Source organism: Bidens hawaiensis, unplaced genomic scaffold (assembly GCF_021521415.1).
Source record: "Bidens hawaiensis isolate Kalapana, Puna unplaced genomic scaffold, B.hawaiensis_p1.1 tig00019471_1, whole genome shotgun sequence".
Lineage (NCBI taxonomy): Eukaryota > Viridiplantae > Streptophyta > Magnoliopsida > Asterales > Asteraceae > Bidens > Bidens hawaiensis.
Genome location: NW_027492959.1, coordinates 337,064 through 359,500, shown reverse-complemented (window position 1 = coordinate 359,500; position 22,437 = coordinate 337,064). Strand labels below are relative to the sequence as shown.

The following is a 22,437-nucleotide window of genomic DNA, read 5'->3' as shown; positions in this document are numbered from 1 at the left end:
TCAAGGATGGGAGGTTGCAACACCTCGTGGCATCTATCAAGAAAGGGGGAAGAAACGACAACAGGTACAGGGGTAACGGACGAAAGCCCGTCGACATCAGCATCAACATGGTCCATGGTAAGGTCAGAGGAAGAAAGAGACCGATGACCGAACCATGCGCATGGAAGGAAGCAGAAGTGCGCTTCCCGCGAGTGCCGGGAGGCCCAAACAAAGAAGGCCCCATTGTCATTAAAAGCCAGCTGGGGCACTACATCACCTCCCGCACACTCGTTGACAATGGCGCATCGTCGACAGTGATGTACAGGCAGTTCTTCGACAAGCTCGACGATGAAGACAAGGAACGCCTGGAGACGGTCTACGCTTCAATGGAGGGGTTTGACGGCAGCATGAACACTCCCTTGGGCATCCTATCTTTCCCCGTCACTCTCACCGATGGGAATTATTCACGCACGGAGGATGTGGATTTTGTTGTAATGAAAAAACCACATCATACGTATGACATCCTATTCGGGAGAGACGGGATGGCAAGATTCAACGCCGTGGTATCCTCAGTCCACGGCATGATGGGATGGCCAACAACTGACGGCGTAGCGATGATCACGGGCATTCCCCAGGTATGCATCGCATCTGTCTCTTCTAAACCCAAACCGAAGATGGCCAAACAAACCATCACTGAACCTGAACAGTGGGCATTCAATGGGAAATATCCCGATCAGGCCGTTACCATTGGCCCGACAATTGTTGATCCAACACGCACCTTACTCAAGCGCTTACTGCAGCGAAACGCAGACATCTTCGCGTGGACACCAGCCGACATGACTGGTGTACCCCGGAGTAAGGCAGAGCATAAGCTCAAATGCGACCCGGCCGTTACGCCGATCGTACAAAAGCGCAGAGTAATGGGGCCCGAGCAAACCAACGCGTGCAGAACCCAAGTCAAGGAACTCCTTGATGCGGGCATCGTGCGCGTTAGCAAATATCAAACGTGGGTTGCAAATCCCGTAATGGTACCGAAGAATAACAAACAATGGCGCATGTGCATAGATTTCAAAGATTTGAACAAAGCATGCCCCAAAGATTGTTATCCGTTACCAGAAATTGATCTCAAGGTGGATTCGGTGGCACCATTTCGCCTTAAATGCTTCTTGGATGCGTATAAGGGGTACCATCAAATCCACATGGCTGTAGATGACCAGGACAAAACCGCCTTTCGGACGCCCGATGGCACATTTTGTTATAAAATGATGCCATTCGGACTTAAGAACGCCGGGTCCACGTACCAACGACTAATGGACAAAGAGTTTCACGCCCAAATTGGGAGAAACTTGGAAGTCTATATGGATGATTTGGTCATCAAAAGCCCCGAGCCAGAGGCGATGTTGAAAGACATTGAGGAAACTTTCAACACGCTTAGAAAGATAAACATGAAGCTCAACCCGAGCAAGTGTTCATTTGGGGTGGAAGAAGGGAAGTTCTTGGGAGTCATTATTACTAAAGATGGCTTCAGAGCGAACCCTGAAAAGGTCGAAGCCATTGTCAAAATGGAATCACCTACCACCATAAAACAGGCTCAAACACTGAACGGACGACTAGTCGCGCTTAACCGCTTTTTGGCAAACCATGCGGATAGGTCGTTCCCATTTGTGTCAACACTAAGAAATTGTTTAAAGAAAACGCACTTCCGCTGGACACCAGAAGCGGAAGCAGCTTTCCAGGAGATTCGATCACGCCTGATCGAACTCCCAACACTCACAGCACCACAAGCGGGAGAGGAGTTAATCCTATACCTCTCCGCAACAGATAGAGCAACCGGGGCAGTCCTGCTTGTAGAACGAAAAGGCATCCAGATGCCAATCTATTATGTTAGCCGCGTGCTGGCAGACGCGGAAACCCGGTACTCTACCCTGGAAAAACTGGTCTTGGCACTTATACACGCTTCACGCAGGTTGAGACGATATTTCCAGGGTCACCCAATCACTATTCTCACCAACTTCAAACTCTCAAATGTTCTAGGCAAACCCGAGTTATCGGGACGCCTAGCCAAATGGGCAATTGAATTGGGAGAATATGCGATTCAATACAAGCCGAGACCAGCCATTAAAGGCCAGGTCCTGGCTGATTTTATTGCAGAAGTCCCCGCTGCGCGGGAGAAAGAGTGCCAGGAGGAGGTTCAACCCTCCCCAGCACACGAAATCGATGAGGTCTGGCGACTCTACACTGATGGAGCAGCTAGTAACGAGGGTTCAGGCGCAGGGTTAAAATTAACAAACCCAGCAGGCCAGGAATATACTTATGCTATTCGGCTGGATTTCCCAAGTACGAATAACGAAGCTGAATATGAAGCATTCCTGGCCGGATTGAGGATTGCGCGTAAAATGGGTGTAAAAAATTTGGAAGCCCATGTAGATTCCATGCTAGTGGCAAACCAAATAAACGGGACGTACACGGCTGTAAATGACACAATGGCCCTGTACCTCGCCCAGGCCAAAGCCATCATGCGCGATTTTAATGATTGTAAAGTGATACATGTCAAGCGCAGCGAAAACAAATCTGCGGATGCGTTAAGCAAGCTTGCATCACTGGCCTTCACCCACTTGGGAAAGGACATCCGCGTGGAACTCCTCGAAACACCATCAGTCCCGCACAAGGAAATTTGTGTCATCCAAACCGGTACAGAAACATGGATGACCCCAATAATAAAATACCTTGAAGCAGGAACGTTACCAGAGTCGAAGTCACAGGCAAGAAAACTACGCTGTAAAGCACTGAATTATCAGCTGGTCAATGACACCCTTTACAGACGTAACTTTCTTGGCCCATTGTTAAGATGCGTAGACAACCAAGATGCTGACTACCTCCTAAGGGAGGTTCACGAAGGCATCTGTGGAGTACACGCAGGCCCCCGCGCTGTGGTAGCCAAGCTAAACAACGCGGGATACTTCTGGCCGGGTATGCATATGGACGCGTTGGCATACATCAGAAAATGCAGATCTTGTCAGCTTTACGCACCCAACACGCATCGCCCGAAAAATGAACTTGTTCCTGTCACTTCCTCGTGGCCATTTCAGAAGTGGGCCATTGACGTGACAGGCCCATTTCCAACAGCAGCTGGGAATGTTCAGTTCCTAGTGGTAGCCATTGACGTGACAGGCCCGTTTTAGCTTGCTAAAGCTTGTAGCTTATACCTCAAGGTATGGGAAAATTGGTTCTCAATTTCATGTATTTTATTAGAAGAGATTAATATAAATTTTACCCTAGAAAGCTGTAAAGGAAAAATGTTATCAATTCATGTTTGAGAAAAAGAAATTAATTCTTTTAAATTTCCGGTCGACCTATTTTTAATTATTTTTCGTACAAGAATCCTATGATCATTGCTTCCATAACACGACTACGAAGATCACATGTAGTCTAGCTAGCCATTACATAAGCCACATTTATGGTTAATGTTAGTTAATAGCATTACTGGAACACCAACATTCAAAACTACCTCATGAATTGGCAAACTTCATAGTTTAAGGCTATTTGGAACATCAGGTGAGTATAAACTTTGATCAAATTTATCCTGAATATAATCTGATAGATAGATGCTATATATATGAACTTAGATACTCCATTTCATCCCCGAGAAATAACGATAGTAAGCAAATATTAATATCTTGGACAACTTCTTTAATTTGTAGGTGCCAATTTTGCTGTTTTTTGAAATAAATTTATTTAAAATTTAAATTTCACAAGAATTGAAGGTATATAAATTCAAAGAAATTTCTAATTACTACTTATGAAAAAAAAAGTTTGTTTTTTGATATAGTTTTTATAATGTTTATTTTTTAGCATAAATGTAACTTTATTATGAACTCGCAATGGAGATTGGAATTAAAATTCTACATAAACTAATGCATAGTGTATAACATAAATGAAACGTTTTAAAAAAGAACTACAATTTGGTCTCAAAAAGCCCGGGCTCTTAAAAGAAAAAAGGCCACCACTTGTAGTACAACTATGTAGCTTAGAATCAATTCAAAGTTCAAGTTATACAACTCCATAACTTGCATCTAACATAAACCACATGTCCCATGCTCTTTTAGCTAGAATTAATGAAAGAACATTTATGTTGGGGAATTTCGTAATAATAATTCGGATTATCAGAGAGTCGTGTAGTAGTTTGAGATTGAAATTAATTGGTGGTTCTACTTCAAATAAATCAACCAGATAAAACTCAGAACAGACAAAATTAATTATGTAATTTTTTGGTGATTTTAAGAGCACCTGAGAATGAGTGTGTGTGTTCGACCAAATGAACAGGGTGAGATTTTACATATTCGTGTTTGGGCAGTTACCATTTTGAATTTCAAGTTCATTAAAATAATCGTTAGTTTGTAGGATACAAAAGTGACAATATCAAAAAATTCATTTCCAAATGAATTTTTAATATAACTAACAGTCAAGGGTTGTTGCCCGTGGACCTCTTAGGAAAGACGTTACTCCTGGACCCTTGCAAAGGAGGCGCATGCGCATGGCGCAACCCCCTTGGAACTTCCGTTAGTTAGGGGTTTCGGCCCCTAACACCATAATAAACTCAAATAAGCGTGCGTCTAACACCTCCGACTTGTTTAATAAATATTTTGATCAAATAGGTCGATAAGTTAATCTAGTTATACAAAAATGCTTAACATCAATAAATGCCAAAGTAAGAAAAAGATGAATAGAAAGGGATAACATATGTGAGTTAGTGTATTTAGGTAAGAGCACGTTTTTTTTATATGGCAAGCTAGTAGTGAAGGTACTAACGAAGCTATGATCTAGGGGTACTTTGGTGACTTTTTCTATGAAAAGTCATCAGTTTGAGTCTCGTTCATAATAAAATGTCGTGTGCAAGACATAAGTTTTAAGTGGGTCTTCAGGTGATGGGTTTCCTATGAACTTGGTGGCGTGTCAGGTCTTTTATCAATGAATGTTTGTGACCGCGGGCGTAGGTGGCCTTTTTGGTCTAAATCATATACTAATTCGGGTCTCTTTATTGGTTTTATCTCTGCCCACTCTCTTTAGTTTTCTCTAAGTCCTAATACATCAATTCACTATCTTTAGCTCATCGAAGCCCAAATATTAAAATGACAAGAAATAAGAAAAAAAATAATTAGTTTTATTTGGATGGAAATTATTGAAATCAAACCGGACAAATTCTTGTTCGGTTTGATTTGGTTTGGTTTGAGCTTTACTAAATTCACTTCGGCTTGATTTGCAGGTCCACCCAACCCGAACCGATGGACACCTTATTTGCAAGGATTGCATATCCGTATTCAAATAATCGGAAAATGATACGAATTTAATTATATATATAATCAAATAAAGTGAGGGCCTCATAAAATACGCGCACAAAACATCGGTTATATTTTTTTTATAGTTGAGCCGCATATCAAATTGTATTTAGTTGCGTGGGTGGTGACGGTTCATTAGGAGTTGATCTAACTTAGTTAACGAGTTTAGCAAATTTGAACTAGTGTATAAATGTATATTTTGATTAATCCCAATTAAACTTATTAAACTAACAAAAACACTATCAAAGCAATCACGAGATGAATTGATATTAATAGAATAAAAGATCATAGTGTTTGGAATAATTTCTTCATTATTTTATTATTAAAGAAAACTAACTCAAAAAACTTGAATTACAACCCATACTCAACCCATACTATAACTCGGTATATAAAACATAACCTAGATTCGTTTCCAAAACATGTCAGCCACATATATTTAAAGACTGTTCGGTAATTAAATCTAACTAGCCACTCAAATGGTGAAAACAAGATTAAAAAGGATAAACGACCACACATATATTGTCTTCCTAGGATTTAATTTTGTGCCACTACATTATTTTGTGGCAAAGCCTCACCCAACTCATCTCTTGTTAGATACTGGCTGCTAACATTTTAACCACGAAAACTCGATAGACCAACGTGGCAAAAAAATGTCATCATATACACAAAACCATTATATATACTTCTCATCCTTTATCCTCTTAAACATCCACATTCATCTCATTTTCTAACACTTAACTATTTATTGTGTCGAAAAACTCGTAAACATGTTAGAAGGTAAGGCTGTGGTAGGGGAGACCGATATGCTTCAAACCATGCAAGATGAAGCGCTTCATCTCACAGCCAAAGCACTTGATTTCTTTGATGTAACCGAAGCTACTGAAATAGCACGTGTAGTCAAACAGGTACAAAATCCGGTTTTCTCTCTAGAAAAATTTGAATATAATGGGAGCGTTATCGAATGAATTTATATACGTATAATTTCAGGAATTCGATAGGATGTATGGAGGTGGATGGCAGTGTATTGTAGGGACTAACTTTGGGTCATTTGTGACTCATTCTTGTGGGTCTTTCATTCATTTTTCTGTTGGGAGTCTTGCGATTTTGCTGTTTAGAGGATCAGCAGCTCCGGAGATTGATGAAGTTACGAGTTTGGATGGTGTAAAAGCATGATCGTGTTGTCGTTTTAAATGAACTTTAGTGTCCTTATCTTGTAACATGTTTATTTCAAAGTTGAAAACTTGAAATCTTTATATCATGTTGATGTTTGAGCTCAAGCTCAATTCGTTTACAAATCAAGTCAACTTGGGGCTTGAAGGAGTTGACTTGCTTGAAAATCACGATAAAGCTGGATCATCGAGTTTTACTTATTATAAAAAAAGCTCTTTTTAACAATTCAACGAGCCATTGAATTCCTCTTCCCTATACCACGTCAGATTGAAATCAAAGTCATGCAAAGAGAGAGGAGAACGAATGACTAACACAACGAGTAGGAGTGCTATAATCTAGGCAAATTTCACATCACGTGAAACAAGAGATACATTGGGTACATAAGAAATGTCTCATCTCAAATACCACTAGCCTGTTTTGGGTGTCTTTGTTGTTGATGTACGAGAACTCCATAGTTAAACGTGATTGGGTAAGAGTAATTCCACGATGGGTAACATTGTTGGAAATTTTCACCCAGGCACCCATAAACAAATAAATGAGTTTCACATGAGCAAAGTGAACAATAATGCGTGGTACGAGAGACAAATTTTTCTAAAGGTATTAAAGTCACTAATGAGTCATTCTGGGTGCTGGAAAAACTTAATCAAGGATGATGATTTCTTAAATTATGCCTTAAGCGAGTATCACATCTACCACTTGTTTGGGTTGGTTGTAAAATAGAATTTTCTCAATCACCTTATCGAACTCAAGTTTCTTGAAATTAAATAAAGCATGAACTTGATAATGTGAGTCACATTTATTATCATTATCATACTTGTGACATCAATTAACATGCATTGATGATGTCTATAGGTTTTGTATTTCAATTCATGACTTGAATAACTTTATGAATTGTGTATATCGCAATTTCATATAAAACTATTGTTTGTATACAAAATCAATAATCGGGTAAGGCAGAAAGTGTTCTATAAGAATGAAATGCTCTTTTCAGTGAAAACGAATTGATACAGTCGTCAGATGGCTCCCTAATATAAATAAGGAACACACAAACCAAAACGTTATAACTATTAGTGAAAGAGTGTATTTTTATTTTTATAAAGGTCGAACTAAATGGCTAATAACAAAATAATATGAAAAAAAATATCAAATAAATAACACGACGTGAATAAGCACCAGCTATCGATGTTAATCCTAATATACAATGTCCTATATAAAACTTTTACATCACTTCTACTATATTAAAATTTTACATACATCACCAGCTTTTCATTACATATATAAAACCAAGACAAGTAAAACAAAAATCGACTTCATCTGAAACATAATCCTAGAATTGATCGAAAAATCGATGAACAAAACACCAAACAACAATCTTCCACCTAATGAGCCCCACGATTAATCATCTCCATATACTGATTCAACGACTCTTGTCTTTGTAACCTCATATCCTCATTAAACTTCTTAATAAACGCTTCCACTCTCCGGTTCAACTCCTCTTGTCCCAACGACGGTTCCTTCTTTAACCCACCAGTCTGGTTCAGTTTCGATTGTGGCGCAGGTGGTTTAACCGGTTTTCGGCTTCGGTTGACATCAAACGTTTCTGATTTTTTCATCTTGTCTAAGTGAATATTATTAATATCACTATTATTATTAATATTAATATCATTATTATATTATTATTAATTAAGATATTCTCTGAGCTACGAGTTTCACGGGTCTCCCACGTGTCGGATTTACGTAGGTGTCTCGTTAACGGAACTGACCGACCCTCGGTTATTGTCTCCAGCGTGTCTTGACGCTTTGGTTTTGCAACTCCCAATGCTTTACCGACTGCAAAAAATATCTATCTGAATTAGTTGTTGGTGTCCAACGTGTAAGTTTGTACAAATAACCTTAAAATCTAACAAAGTGATGTCATTATGTTTCATAGTGTGGTACCAATGTTCCATGACGGTTAGCTTTATCGTTTCAAATTTAGTGTTAGGGGTTCTTTTATAGGAACACTTTTTGAGGATTAGCCCTGCTTGCGGTGCGCACATATGATGTATATATGTGTGAACCCTCGGGTGGGCAAAAGTGAAATTGCACTAATTTTGTCGTTATTTTACTAATCTCGTGAAAATAACGTTAAAAGTGACGGACGGTTAATCAGGCATTATGTAGTGGCGTTGATAGCTGAAAGATAAGGGTACATGCACCGATCAGCCGGTGTCCCGATGATTGAGTCCTATGTGCCTTATGTCCAAGGCTTGATGCAAAACTACTATCGAGCCGGGGGTCTCACCGGAAGCAGCCTCTCTATCCCTATAGGGTAGAGGTAAGGCTGCCTACATCTTACCCTCCTCAGACCCTACCATAGCTATGCTATTGGTGGGATATACTGAGTACGATGATGATGACGACGCAGGATGTTGGGTAAAAGTTATCTGATGAAAATACTTTTAATTTTTTAAAATGATGAGCATGTGAAAATAATACATAAAAATGTTAATTAATTATTTGTTAACCATTAACTCAAACCTCTTAATCTAATTCTAAATCTAGAATTTATTAATTACTAGGTCAAAAAGCACTTAGTAACTTATTACTTGAGTTAACTTAAGGATTACAAAATGATATTTCAACATATATAAGTTGTATAAGTTAGGAACTAATAGTTATTATAGTTAAGGTTAAATATTTCACATAAGTTGCTATATTTTATATATTATGTTTTGTTACATTGTATACAAAAAATTGATATAAGAGACAAGAAAATAATTATACAAGGCTTAAATATATAATTGCAACATGTGGTGCTTATAACTATTTACCTATTGATTGCATCTAGTCTAAGATTATTACTGTATTAGTTATTATTCTCTCGGTAAATCTTTTACTTTTTTTAAGACAATTTTTTGTTTTTAGCTGATTATTTATTTTCGAGAGACTTTGTTTCTGTCACTTGACCATCAACTTATGTATATAACATCAGTAAATCTAGTTTTAAATTTAAAACCTTTTTAGTTATAACTATAACTATTATTAGAGTTTAGTTTAATTAGAATGTTAATTACCTTCGGGAACGGCTTTTGCAAGTTTCCGGCTGCTAAATCTTGCGGAAGCCGGTGGTTTCTCCACCGGAGAAACCAAACCAACATGATTCACATCCGAAGGTGTCCACGCCGACATCGAAATAACCGATTTATTAACCCTATTTCTCTTAATCTCTTCATAAGCTTCCTTACCTATCTTCATATCATCATCCAACATTTCACCAACAAACTTCGTCTCACCGACAAACCCATCAACCTCAATATCCACCGGTTCATTGACCAGTTCATGAACCGGTGGTATCTCGACGTTCTTGACCGGTTCATTGACCAGTTCATGAACCGGTACATGGAACGTCGAGAGCGGGTCGTGAAACCCGTCACCCTTGGCTTGTAACCTTGAAGAAGCAACGATGGTAATAATAATACAATTAATAACAACGTAAAGATAAGGTGGTTTGAGCCATGATATGAAGGAAGTGGGTTGCAAGAGATTGATCAGTACAGCGGTGGATACGACGCTGACGGAAACAAGGGCGAGTTTAAGAGACAAGTGCCTCATGGTGTGTTGTGAGAGTGAAGAGAGAATTATGTGGATATTAATAGAAGGTGGTTCAGGTTGTTAATAATAATAATAATAATAATAATAATAATAATGAGTTAGATCTGGAATGATGCTAATTAATGAAGGATGGTGTGCCCTTCCAATTTATATTTAACTACACACAACCGTATGTCCCGCAGACAGATATTGTTCACACTTACATTTATTTATATAATATATAAGTTACAATATAATATTTTATTTGTATTTATAGTTTATGGCTTATTCATGCAACCAACCTACATCTTTTTCTTTTTAATTTGTTAATTTTTTATTCATTTTGATCAGTTGAGGTAACAAAGTTTAGACAGCTGGAGGAAACCCGAGCAACAACGAAGGGGTTCAACTTGACCCTGCGATTCAAGCAGCCATTATCCAAGCTGTAGCCGTCGCTGTGAAGAACCCGAATCCCGAGAGACCTGCTGGAAGCCATGGGAGAACTGCTGAAGGGTCAGAGGGAAATGGTAAGAAATATGGTGATGGGGAGAAGGATGACTCGGGTGAAGCTGGATCTGTGAAAGTTGATGATGGAAAGAGGGGCCGAGGTGGGTGCAACTACAAGTCCTTCAAAGGATGTGACCCGCCAAAGCTAACTGGTTTGGAAGACGCAATCGCCACTTTTCAACGGGTAACCGCCATGGATAAAATTATCCGCATCAGCGAATGCCGTCCTGACCAAGCGGTGGGTTATGCTACTCAATCATTCGGTGAAGAAGCAATGTACTGGTGGGAGACGGTTGAGCAGAGGAAAGGTTGGGAAGAGGTTAAGGCGATGAGATAGAATGATCTAAAGGAGTTGGTGATGAAGAGGTTCTGCGCTGATACCGAAGTTGAAAGAGTGGAGATGATTCTGAACTTGAAAGCGGGAAAGATGACTCACCGGGAGTATACTACTGAATTCAATCGCATGTCTAGGTTGGTACCTGACATGGTGCACACTGAAGTTAAGAGGATCAAGTGCTACATAAGGGGGCTTCCGCAGAGTGTTCGCACCTTGGTTAAGGCTAGTAAACCCGCAACATTTGACTCGGCCGTGGAATTGGCCGAGATGGTTTATGAGGACCTTGCCATCAGTGAAGAGGAGAAGACTGAGCCGAAGAACAAGAACCCAACCCCAAAACCGAATGAAGCCAATGAAGAGGGTCCACGTAAGAAGAAGGCAAGGCAGGAGGAGTTCACCGCTTGTGAAAAATGTGGGAAGAGACACCCAGGAGACTGCAGAGTGGGATTAGGTGTTTGCTACAGGTGTGGAAGAGCAGGACATTCCTCTTGGGAGTGCAAAGATCATCATAGGTGTCACAACTGTGGAGAGCGTGGACACCTAGCAAGGGATTGCAAGAAGCCGAAGGAAGGGCAAGAAGCGAGATGAATGCTTGAGGTTTAACAGTTTCCTTGTTATGCTTAGAAAGACCGTTCAAGAAGGCTAGTTACTAGCCATAAGTTTTAATATGTGTTTTAATTATCGGTGACTTAACGCGTGTTTTTTTATGTATTATTTTAAAGCATAGACTGGCGTTGTTTGAATTAATTATGCTAAGAAACTGTTATGAGTTGATTTTGATTATGAATGATTATTGTGTTGCGATAAATGTTATTTTTAAACGATAGTGTTAACTAGAAACATGGTCCCTTGGAAGGACGAAACAAGACTTGTAATATCGGTGGTCTCATGGACAAGCTACCTTAAATAGCTAAAGCACATGAACACAGCTCGGTAACTGCAAGTCAGGAGTAAGAAGGGTGACCCACAAAGCAAAGACGGTCCAAGAAAGTGCGTGAATGAAAGAAGTGTTCCTCCTACAATGAATAAGCTAGGTTTCGGGGACGAAACCTCTTTAAGGAGGGAAAACTTGTAACATCCCAATTTTTCGTTCGGTTAATAATAATAATAATAAAATATGATAGGGTAAGTAGGCTTTTAAATGAAATTAATTATGGACCAAAAGTGAAAGATGGTCCTTGGGTCCATGGGCTTAAGGGAGTATAAACACCCCTTAAACCCTAATCTTTTCCATTATTATCCAAATATACACCATAGCCTACACCTTGATAAACACACACAAACACTATCCTATAACCCGAGCCAAGATTCAAAGGTAAAAACCGGAGTTTGTTGGTGCTAGATCGTCGTGAAGAACCAAAACAACATCAAGGCTTAACCGTGTTCGTAAACCAACTCGTTTAAGGTACGTTTATAACTAGAAATCGTTCCTTTAGATCCGGATTCATTTTAGGTAGTCTTAGATATGTATATATATGATAAAAGCGAGTCTAACAAAGCAAACCTCACTGAAATTGATTACAGTTTGATAGGCTAATTGTTAGTATGAATACCCGTAACATATATACATAAATCGCACCCTGTAAACCCGATGTTTTGAACGATTGAATGGTTAGGGTTTGTAGGCGCTGCTTAGACGATTCCAATGATACCTAAATCAGATTTTTCGTTAAGAAATGAAGGTTTAATCGCAGATCTAATATAGTTTGACTGTTGGGTGTTCTTGACAATTTTGACTTTGACCTAAGTCAAAGTCTGGATAAGAACAAAGATGATTCGTTATGATTGACCAATTCGTTACGCGTTCATAACGAATGGGATCCAATTCGTGAGACTTGATAACGAATGAGCTCTTAGTTCGTTATCTATCCATTCGATAGATAAGATAACGAATCTGGTAATTCGTTATATGCTCATTCGCTATGCTAAGGTAACGAATCAGATGATGATCAGACAATGAATTAGCATAGCGAATCGAGTAACGAATCAGGTGATTCGTTACTTGCCAATTCGTTACGTGAGGATAACGAACCAGACAGCGAATCAAGTTATGATGAGATAGCGAATCAGAATAGCGAATTAGACCACGAATCAGGCTTAATTCGTTATAGAGATTTAGTTAGCAAATTAAATAATAATTTAATTTTCTAACGGAAAGTGTGTCAAGACGGTTAGAGGCTGCCCCTTGGACCCTGCTAGGGGCTGCCGCCCCTAGAACCCGGAGCTGTGGTGTTTGCCCTTAAGATATGGAGGCATTACTTGTACGGTACCAAGTTTACCATTTACACCGACCACAAGAGTCTCCAGCATATCTACGATCAGAAGGAGCTGAACATGCGACAGCGTCGTTGGGTCGAGCTGCTTAAAGATTATGATTGTGTCATCAAGTACCACCCTGGCAAGGCCAATGTAGTGGCCGACGCTCTCAGCAAAAAAGAAACAGATAAACCCAGACGAGTGCGAGCATTGCAACTCACGATTTATACCAACTTACCTGACCAGATTCGCGATGCCCAACTTGAAGCTTTGAAAGATGATAATCTTCCATCGGAACTTATGCGGGGCATGAACAAGCAACTTGAAACCAAATCGGACGGGGTCCGATATTTTGAGAACCGGATTTGGGTTCCACGGTACGGAGAGTTGAGAACTCTGGTGATGGACGAAGCACACAAGTCCAGATATTCTATCCACCCTGGCTCAGATAAAATGTATCATGACTTAAAGGCACTTTACTGGTGGCCGAATATGAAAGCCGACATTGCCACCTACGTGAGCAAATGCTTGACTTGTGCCAGAGTCAAAATAGAATATCAGAAGCCGTCTGGCCTACTACAACAACCGGAACTTCCAATGTGGAAATGGGAACACATTTCAATGGATTTTATCACGGGATTACCTAAAACACCGACGGGATGCGATACCATCTGGGTGATCGTTGACCGGTTGACTAAGTCGGCACACTTTTTAGCGATTAAGGAATCGGACAAAATGGAAAGACTGACTCGCGTCTACATGAAGGAAGTAGTGTCTAGACACGGAGTGCCTGTCTCAATCATTTCTGATCGAGATTCTCGTTTCACTTCGCACTTTTGGAAGTCACTACAGAGCGCACTAGGCACCCGTCTTGATATGAGCACAGCATACCATCCTCAGACGGATGGGCAAAGTGAACGAACTATTCAGACCTTAGAGGACATGTTGCGTGCATGTGTGTTGGATTTCGGAAAAAGTTGGGAACCTCACTTACCTTTGGTAGAGTTTTCGTATAATAACAGCTACCACACAAGTATTAAAGCAGCGCCGTTTGAAGCACTGTACGGACGGAAGTGTCGATCACCTCTCTGCTGGGCAGAGGTGGGTGACAGCCAAATCACTGGTCCAGAACTGGTACTCGAAACTTCGGAAAAGATTGTTCAAATCCGAAACCGCATGGCAGCAGCACGAGATCGTCAAAAGAGTTACGCCGACAAGCGCCGAAAACCTCTTGAATTTCAAGTGAACGGTCAAGTGTTACTCAAAGTCTCACCTTGGAAAGGTGTGGTTCGCTTTGGGAAGCGAAACAAACTCAACCCACGATACGTTGGCCCTTATCGAATAACTGAGCGCATTGGTCCGGTGGCGTACCGACTGGACTTACCAGCGGAACTCAGCAGTGTACACAATGTTTTCCACGTATCCAATTTGAAGAAATGCTTATCCGATGAAACCCAAGTAGTCCCTTTGGACGAACTGCAAATTGATGAACAGCTACGCTTCATTGAAGAACCAGTTGAAGTTTTGGACTGGGAACCAAAACACTCAAGCACAACAAAATTCCAATCGTTAAGGTTCGTTGGAACTCAAGACGTGGACCGGAGTTCACGTGGGAACGCGAGGATCAAATGATGAAAAAGTATCCTCACCTTTTTGAAGGGCTGGCCAAACACAGAAAACCGCGAAACCCGACAAACCGTCAGAAATCACCGAAGGTATGAATTAAATTTCGGGACGAAATTTCTTTCTACTAGGGGATGATATGACAAACTGAAAATTTTTCTTACTTTTTCAGACACTCATCACGACTTGACTCAAATTTTTGGGACGAAAATTCTTTAACATGGGAATGATGTGACAATCGTCAATTTTAGGTTAACTCCGTTAACTCCGTTAACTCAACTCCGTCAATTTAAACTTAAAGATTACTGAATCTATAACGCACACCTCATTACATTTAAACTAGGGTTTAAATGACGCTTAACAGTTACTACATGTGTAGTCGTTCGGGAATTGCACCGAAACGCAAACGAGTTGACGCAAACGATTGGTGAATAAACGAAAAACGTCAAGACAATAATTTTGTGATAATTATGTGTTAGACTTATGTGTTATGTGAACATTAACTTAATGTGCTAGAACTAATTATTTAAGCTAGAGAAGTAACATGTGGAAGTTGAGGGACTTGAGTGTAATATATTGTTATTAAATAATATTATTATAAACCCTAACTCTCCTCTTTCTCTCCCTCATACCCGACGGCAGCCTCTAACCCCACCCCCTTGCGATCGGCCTTCATACACACACATACTACCATTGTTTGATCTTATCTTTCACAATTGAAGCATCCTACATCCGTTTCTAGCCATCCTCTACCTTCCTATTGCTTGTATTGGTGTTTTTGAAGGTATAATTGCAAACCCTAGGTCTGATTTTCATATGTATATGTGTTCATATGTTTTATCTTGATTTGATGATGGATTGATTGTGATTTGATAACTAGAATTGGTATTATTACATGTTTAATTGATGTGTTCTTGATTTTGAATTCAAATAAAACCCTAACCATGTATGTATGGTGTAATTGATATGCATGGATAGTGATTATAGTGTCTAGAATGTTATATGAATGATTTGTGGTCCATAAATAGTTAATATGTTGAGTTTGGATGCAAACAGTTTCTGGACAGATTGTGTTGTTGATGTTCATTTGACTGTAACGGGGTGTAAATGTGAAAATTGGTTGAGATAATTGATACTACAGTAAACTAGGTTGAGTCTAGTTTCTAAAGAATATAAATTTGTAATTTTTGGACGTGTAAAAGTTAACCTTTATGATTTTACAAAAACGTTGTGCAAAGCTGAGTTGTTAGACCTGCTGTTAGGTTGTTTTGTAAATGTTATATCTCATGAACTACGAGACCAATTGGGTTGGTTCCACTTCTGGAAGTTGACTTATTGAGTTAGGAACCTAACCCAAGTGGTCTTGCATTTGTTGGAGTTTTCATTTAACGGGAATTTCAAATAACATTCTGTTGCGCATGAATTTGACTGTTATGAGCTTGCTGTAGTGTTTTGATCATTATGAGAAATCTATGTGGAATAAAAATAAAATAAAATATGTTCTGGAAACCTAACACATGTATGCTTTAGTGATGATTTTTGGTAAATTAATTGAGATGCTATGATCGGTGGAATAGTACAATCTTTCAAGTAGAATTTCTGTCTTGGTGAAACTAGCTGCTGAATTTTGTGAAAATGCATGAAACATGATAATTGCTAGTAAATTTTATATTTTGACCAATTTGCCCCTGCGGGGAATACTTGCTAAATAGTTGTCGTGTTTTGACCAAATTGCCCTTGCGGGGAATAATTTCTAGTTAATTGTTATGTGTGACCAAATTGCCCTTACGGGGAGTAATTGCTAGTGATGTACATTATTAATACATGACACGTAAATAATTGCTCGCACGCGTATCGTATCACAAATGTACTCGTTAAGTCACACACGATTCACAAACAAACACGAAATGTATCTTGTGATTAGGAATTATGTGCCGGGTCTAGAGACTCGATATTAGTTCCGATACTTAGAAAATCTCCTTGTTGTTTTAGAACGCTAGAGAGAGTTTTCTGTGACGCGCATCACTTGGTGATTTATTTTGGGAATTCTTCGCAAACAGTGAGTTCACTTACCCCTTTTAAACTGTTTTCAAACGCTTTTCACTTGGGGAGATAACATACTCCGAAAACGCATTTAAGATTTTGTTAATATAGATTATATATCACTTGTAAAGACTAAGTGGCAAACGCAATAACTAAAGTCCTTCATTCACATCGAACCGTTTAATATTGGATAATAGCGAGTCATTGTTGAGTAGTACTACTGGGTTTGACAAACCCCACCCAACGCTAAACTCGACTGGAGGTCGAGTGGGTGTAATCTTGGCTAAACACATACCATGGTCGGGATAGACCTGGTGGCAAGGCAAATGATAAACAGTCAGCTTCGGTGTCGAACACTTAGTAATACTTGTTTTATAGGCTAGCTACCTATAGATATATAATTGACATAACACTATCTGGTAACGCAAAACGCTGAACGCAAAACGCTAAACGCTGAACGCAAAACGCTAAAACGCAAAACGCTGAACGCAAACGTAACGCTTTATTGATATAAACTTGTGAACTCACCAACCCCGTGTTGACACTTTTAGTATGTTATTCTCAGGTAGCCGAGGCGGGCGTGCGGTATAGGATCATGCATGGTTTTTGAACATTCTGATATGCAAACATGTTTTTAACTATTATTACTTGGGTTTTTAAGTCGTCCTGCGTGACGCAACTTTTGTCTTTTGGTTTTTACGCTTCCGCACTTATTTTCATTTAAACGTTCTTATGGTTTGATTATAACTAATGATTCCGATCCTGTTAGTTCACACCCTCTGACGGTAAAACTCTGTTAGTGGATTTTGAGGGTGTGACATATATAGATATTAAACGATAACTTATATATAGAGTTCCCTCTACGGATAATATATAGAGTGTTCCTTAAATGGAAAGCATAGTGTTTCTTTAATGGAAAGCCCAGAGTTCCTTGGATAGTGTTCCTTTAATGGAAAGCCCAGTTTTCCTTTAATGGAAAGCTCAGTGTTCCTTTGATGGAAAGCCTAGTGTTCCTTTAATGGAAAGCATAGTGTTCCTTCTATGGAAGTGTATAGGATGCTCCTTCTATGGAGAATATATGTATATAGAGTGTCCTTCTATGGAGAATACAAATAGTAGGGGTAATAGTAATAGTTCTTTTAATAGATATTATGTGATGTTCCTCTTATGGACATTTATACAAGGTTAAGATATTGTATGTATGTAAGATATGTGTATGTATTGTATGTCGCCTGATTAACTAGAACTCACTCAGCGTAGTTGACTTTTAGTATGCACGTAGGTGAATATGTTTATTGATATGGCACGCGGATGGCACATGGCATGGATCGAACGGCTGGCATCTGAAGATAGAAGAACTGATGTTTTAATATGAAGATTTATGTTATGGTTTTAAAGAAAAGATTTAATGTTTTGTAATAAACGGTTACAGTTTTATATTCCGCTAAAGTTTTAATAAACTCTGATTTGTAGAACTGTGTTTACGAGTAAATTCTACGTTAAAGTGAGACACCGGGAACGGGGCCTTACAAGTTTAGTTTAGGACTCACAAACTACAAAATTTAGTTGTCTAAGAAACCAAGCAACAAACAATAAAGATGAGCCACCAAAAACTCACAAACAACCTCCTTAATCCTCTATGACGATGAAGAAACAAACCTCAACATCTATCAACGGTCATCTTTAGAGAACATCCCCCCCCCCCCCTATTAGATACCTCACTTCTCTATGAGACATCAACCAAAAAATAATCAAATCTCGTATCAATATAAAAAAAGATTTTCAAGAGAAAAACTGATGCATGCATACGCTATGCATCATTTCTTGAAGCACCCACATGTCATATTATTGTATGTATTTCTCGCAGGAAGCTAAAATGCCATATGGTTTACTAATTAAACACATTTTTCTTTATAGGGACATTACCAGATGTCAATCGTCCCACCCCTATTTAGACATAATAAATGTTAGCGAAAGGTGACTTCACGTTTAAATGTTTTTAAAACTGGTTTTAACTATGAGAAGGAAAATGGTTGAGCGGGGTGAAAGCTACTTGAAAGCCTCATATTGTCGAGCATGAATGTATAATTATGGAACACACTTTCTGGTATGTGTCTTTATAAATGTTATATTAAACATCAAACGTACAGGATTTAGCCAATGTTTATGCCGGAAAGGATACGCTAAGGAAAGGGACCATTCTAGTTATAACCTTTGAGAAGGGTATTAAAATGTGATACCCATAGACTTTGTAATCCGTAGCCTAATCTTCGACATTTTATGTCGTTTTATTTATAAATCCCACGTGCTTATCTCCTTTCCTCAAACTTAACAAATAACAATCATCTTGTTTTCTTATTTTTGTAAAAAAAAATCCAAACATTTACGGAATTGGAAAATTAAAATAGTCAGAGAGAGATGACAAGTGAAATAGTGACACTTAACAATCATTTAGTATGATTGAACCTATTTTCGGCTAAAAGAGATACTTTAAGTTAAGGGTTTTACCCTCATCGTTTTACATCTCCATTTCTCTGTAGTTATATTGGTTATCAGAATAAAGAATTTCGACTACCATTTTATATCACATGTAAATTTGTAAAAGAACCTTTAAAAGAATTTGAAAGTGGATAGAAATAATAGAACCAATGTGCTTAATTATGGCAATAAGCATACGTAGTTTCCAAGTGTTCATCTCCTAAAGAATAAAAATCATTATTTTTATATTTCGCATTATGTTTTTCATTTTATAAATCTAGAGAAAACGTATGGCACATTGGCACTTATATCGTTCATCAGTTCATTTGATTATGCTTTGTGTTTTAATATTATTTGGAAATGCGTTGAAAAGAGTAACATCCCAATTTTTTCGTTCGGTTAATAATAATAATAATAACATGTGATAGGATAAGTAGGCTTTTAGATGGAACTAATTATGGACCAAAAGGGAAAGATGGTCCTTAGGTCCATGGGCTTTTAGATGGAACTAAATACCCCTTAAACCCTAATTCTTTCCATTTTTATCCAAATCTACACCATAGCCTACACCTTGATAAACACACACAAACACCATCCTTTAACCCGAGCCAAGATTCGAAGGTGGAAACCCGATCCCGTCGGTGCTAGATCGTCGTGAAGAACCAAAACAACATTGAGGCTTAACTATGTTCGTAAACCGACTCGTTTAAGGTACGTTTATAACTAGAAATCGTTCCTTTAGATCCGGATTCTTTTAGATAGTCATAGATCTGTATATATATGATAAAAACGAGCCTAACAAAGCAAACCTCACTGAAATCCATTACAGTTTGATAGGCTAATTGTTGGTATGAAGAACCTGTATATATATGTTTAAATCGCACCCTATAAACACGACTACTTGAACGATTGAATGGTTAGGGTTTGTAGGCACTGCTTAGACGATTCCAATGATACCTAAATCATGATTTTTCGTTAAGAAATGAAGGTTTAATTGCGGATCTTAGATATGTTGACTGTTATTGTTCTTGACGATTTTGACTTTGACCCTCGAGTCAAAGTCTGGATAAGAACTTGATGATTCGTTATAAGAACTTGATGATTCGTTATAATTAAGATAACGAATTAGGTAGTTCGTTACTCGCCCATTCGTTCTGTCAAGGTAACGAACCAGCTACCCAGTTCGCTATGATTCAAATAACGAATCAGGAGATTCGTTACTCACCATTCGTCATAATTCAGATAACGAATTGAGCCTGATTCGCTAATTGATTCGTTACCTTATCTTCATCTGATTCGTTACCCAGACACAACTCCCGGTGTGTCATCTTTCCCGCTTTCACGTTCAGAAACTTCATCTCCACTCTTTCAACTTCAGTATCAGCGCAGAACCTCTTCATCACCAACTCCTTTAGATCATTCCATCTCATTGCCTTAACCTCTTCCCGACCCTTCCTCTACTCAACCGCCTCCCACCAGTACATTGCCTCATTTTCAAATGTCTGAGTGGCATAACCCACTGCTTGGTCGGGACGGCACTCGCTAATTCGGATAATCTTGTTCATTGTGGTTATCCATTGAATAGTAGCGATTGCGTCTCCTAAACCAGTCAGCTTCGGCGGGTCACAGCCCTTGAAGGACTTGTAGTTACACCCACATCGGCCTTTCTTTCCATCATCAGCTTTCACAGACCCAGCTTCACTTGAGTCACCCTTCACTCCCTCACCGTCTTTCCTACCATTCTCTCCTGATCCTTCAGCAGTTCTCCCATGACTTCCAGCGGATCTTTCGGAATTCTGGTTCTTCACAGCAGCGGCTACAACTTGAACAATGGATGCTTGAATCGCAAGGTCAAGTTGAACCCCTTCGTTGTTGCTCGGGTTTCCTCCAACTGCGCTTCCATCGTCTCCTGTGTTGGAAGCTACTTCTACCGAGGGTTGCCGGACAAGACGAGGCCTGCCACGACGTCCAGTGCGACCTCCAGTTCCAGCAATTTCTCCAGCTCCAGCCATCGTATTCTAAAACGAAACACAAACGGTGTCTAGTACGATACCCATCCTACTATTTAACACTATTGTCCAGTACGACATTTTATCATAACATAAATACCATTCATAACCAAACTCAATATATTACACGTCATAGACAAGCATAAGTTTTAAACCTTAACACAAAACAAGTTCTTAGGCAATCATACTTAAAACGAAATCAAACTATTGTCTAAGTAATTATTCCTCCATCGAGCGCTCATCTCAGCAGCCTTCCTTGGCCTATACTCCTATCCCTTTCGCGCATCCCGCCTTCGTTCCTTTGCACTCCCCTGCCATGTGATCCGTTTTACCACATACGAAGCATTTTGTGCGATCAGGGCATTCTCGAGAGTAATGTCCGCCCCTCCCGCACCGATAGCACATGTCCGACCCAGTCCTGCATTCTCCCAGGTGCATTTTTCCGCACATCTTGCATGTTTCCTTGGCCGCCATCTTTGGTGTCTTCTTCTCCGCATACTTCACGACATCTGCAGGCCGTTTAGTTCCTTTCGCCCCTCTCTTATTATCATCCACTTTCTTACCGTCTCCCTGCCCTCTCAGTAGCCCTTGCATGGCCATCAATAGACTTGAAATCACCAAATTTCTTTTCTGCAGCAGCCACAGCGTAGGAAATGGCATATTGAACAACATGATCCAGCTGATACCCTTCATCACTGCTTGGTCCCTGCAGAGTTTCACTTTTCTCCTTTCTCGTGGTAGTAACTGGTTCTTCAGAAGGTTCCCGGACAACACGTGGCCCACAAGGACGTCCAGTATGACCTCCTTTACCAACAAACCTTCTTGCTCCAGCCATTCGTATCTATAAGGAAACACAAACGTTATCACTCTAGGAATTATTTAGCACATGATTCGTAAGGTAAGTAGTTAATGACGTTGATCAAGTGTGATTAACTATTTGCATTACTCCTCATGTTCTACATACTTTCCTTCGTGATTTCACTTGTGCTAGTTTCTACTTTTAAACAGTTAATCAATCAAACAATCAAGAAATCATATCCCTAACCTGCATATATCCTTCCTTTAACAATTAAGCGAACATCTTTTTACATTATTTAACATACTTTACCGGTACTAAGCTTGCTTG

General features: G+C 39.3%; 2 protein-coding genes across 2 annotated transcripts; one reads left to right on the top strand and one right to left on the bottom strand.

Moving 5' to 3' along the window:
- Window positions 1–5,794: 5,794 nt before the first annotated feature.
- LOC143558440 (dynein light chain 1, cytoplasmic-like) lies at window positions 5,795–6,558 on the top strand. The gene is made up of 2 exons (XM_077047280.1): window positions 5,795–6,220; window positions 6,303–6,558. The coding sequence occupies exons 1-2, from the start codon at window positions 6,083–6,085 to the stop codon at window positions 6,486–6,488; spliced, it is 324 nt and encodes a 107-aa protein (XP_076903395.1). The 5' UTR covers window positions 5,795–6,082; the 3' UTR covers window positions 6,489–6,558.
- Window positions 6,559–7,635: 1,077 nt separating this feature from the next.
- On the bottom strand, window positions 7,636–10,079 carry LOC143558451 (uncharacterized). The gene is made up of 2 exons (XM_077047289.1): window positions 9,537–10,079; window positions 7,636–8,146 (listed from the first exon to the last, which is right to left on the bottom strand). Exons 1-2 carry the CDS (start codon window positions 10,077–10,079, stop codon window positions 7,865–7,867), a joined length of 825 nt encoding a protein of 274 aa, XP_076903404.1. The 3' UTR covers window positions 7,636–7,864.
- Between the last annotated feature and the right edge of the window lie 12,358 nt (window positions 10,080–22,437).

What these genes read in the sequence shown, in the direction of transcription:
- LOC143558451 (XM_077047289.1), bottom strand. Translation starts at nt 10,079, where the DNA reads ATGAGGCACTTGTCTCTTAAACTCGCCCTTGTTTCCGTCAGCGTCGTA. An exon ending in AAGCCGTTCCCGAAGGTAAT is followed by an intron (nt 8,147 to 9,536) that starts TAACATTCTAAT and finishes TATAATAATGAT; the next exon opens with ATTAATATTAATAATAATAG.
- LOC143558440 (XM_077047280.1), top strand. Translation starts at nt 6,083, where the DNA reads ATGTTAGAAGGTAAGGCTGTGGTAGGGGAGACCGATATGCTTCAAACC. An exon ending in TAGCACGTGTAGTCAAACAG is followed by an intron (nt 6,221 to 6,302) that starts GTACAAAATCCG and finishes GTATAATTTCAG; the next exon opens with GAATTCGATAGGATGTATGG.